We start from the raw sequence: 835 nt of genomic DNA on the forward strand, positions 1-835 counted from the left end.
GTATATGTGGTCATGCCACGCACGCTGTGGTGATGACACTGTGAATAACAACCCAGGAAAGAGGGCTTTCTTATCGGGAACCACCCAGTGGTTTTGGCTTAAAACAACATAGGATAAGCATCTCCCAGTAGCACAGAACAAGCAGCATAACTTAATTGACAGTCTAGACTTTTCTTTCTGTTTTTGTTGGTTTTTGCACAATGGAACTGTCATTGTTGCTCAAAGTCAGCTCCAGTGACATTTGAGATTAAGGTCAAACCTGATCACTATATCCTTGTAGTAGACCTAAAAGGACCAGAAGATAATCTTTTGTTTTGATTATGTAACTTCATTTTAGCATCTTGTGTATGATTGCCTTAATGAGTATACAATTACAGTTTCAGTTTTTGCTGTCTATTTATTTACCCATATAACTCTTGATAAAAGAATCCTTTGTTCACTTGACTTTTATAATGGATCTAAGCATAAATTGTATAATAATTAATTTTCTCATTGGGTTTTTCCTTTTGTTCTTTTCCACCCACTTACCCTACAAGAATGATCATGGAGGAGGTGACACAGGAATTGCGTGAAAGAGAACAGCGCTGGCAGAACATTGAGGTCCTTGCAGGATGTAGCATCATAACTAACGCTGGTCTTCATGCACTTGAGCTAATGCTCCGTCCCCAAGTGAATGGTCGGCCACACTCCACCTATGCACCCAGTATAGGTATGACTCGGAACAACTCACCATGTCCTCCTTGATCTGTAAACTTCCTGTCTCTAACTCCATTGATGTCAGTGTGAGGAAACATTCCTACTAATGACATAATTTCATAGGATGTGAAATTCATAG

The 835-nt window shown here is 39.4% G+C and overlaps 1 protein-coding gene across 14 annotated transcripts in view; it reads left to right on the forward strand.

Annotated features, from left to right (window-relative positions):
• The window catches only part of LOC119584976 (stromal interaction molecule homolog), a 99451-nt gene that overhangs the window by 75691 nt on the left and 22925 nt on the right, over positions 1-835 (forward strand). For all 14 annotated transcript variants that reach the window (XM_037933572.1, XM_037933582.1, XM_037933574.1 and 11 more), the window contains one exon: positions 537-709. In XM_037933572.1, the coding sequence (XP_037789500.1) occupies positions 537-709 (173 nt within the window). The remainder of the gene's footprint in view (positions 1-536; positions 710-835) is intronic.

The sequence above is a fragment of the Penaeus monodon genome, chromosome 19 (genome assembly GCF_015228065.2).
Source record: "Penaeus monodon isolate SGIC_2016 chromosome 19, NSTDA_Pmon_1, whole genome shotgun sequence".
Classification (NCBI taxonomy): Eukaryota; Metazoa; Arthropoda; class Malacostraca; order Decapoda; family Penaeidae; genus Penaeus; species Penaeus monodon.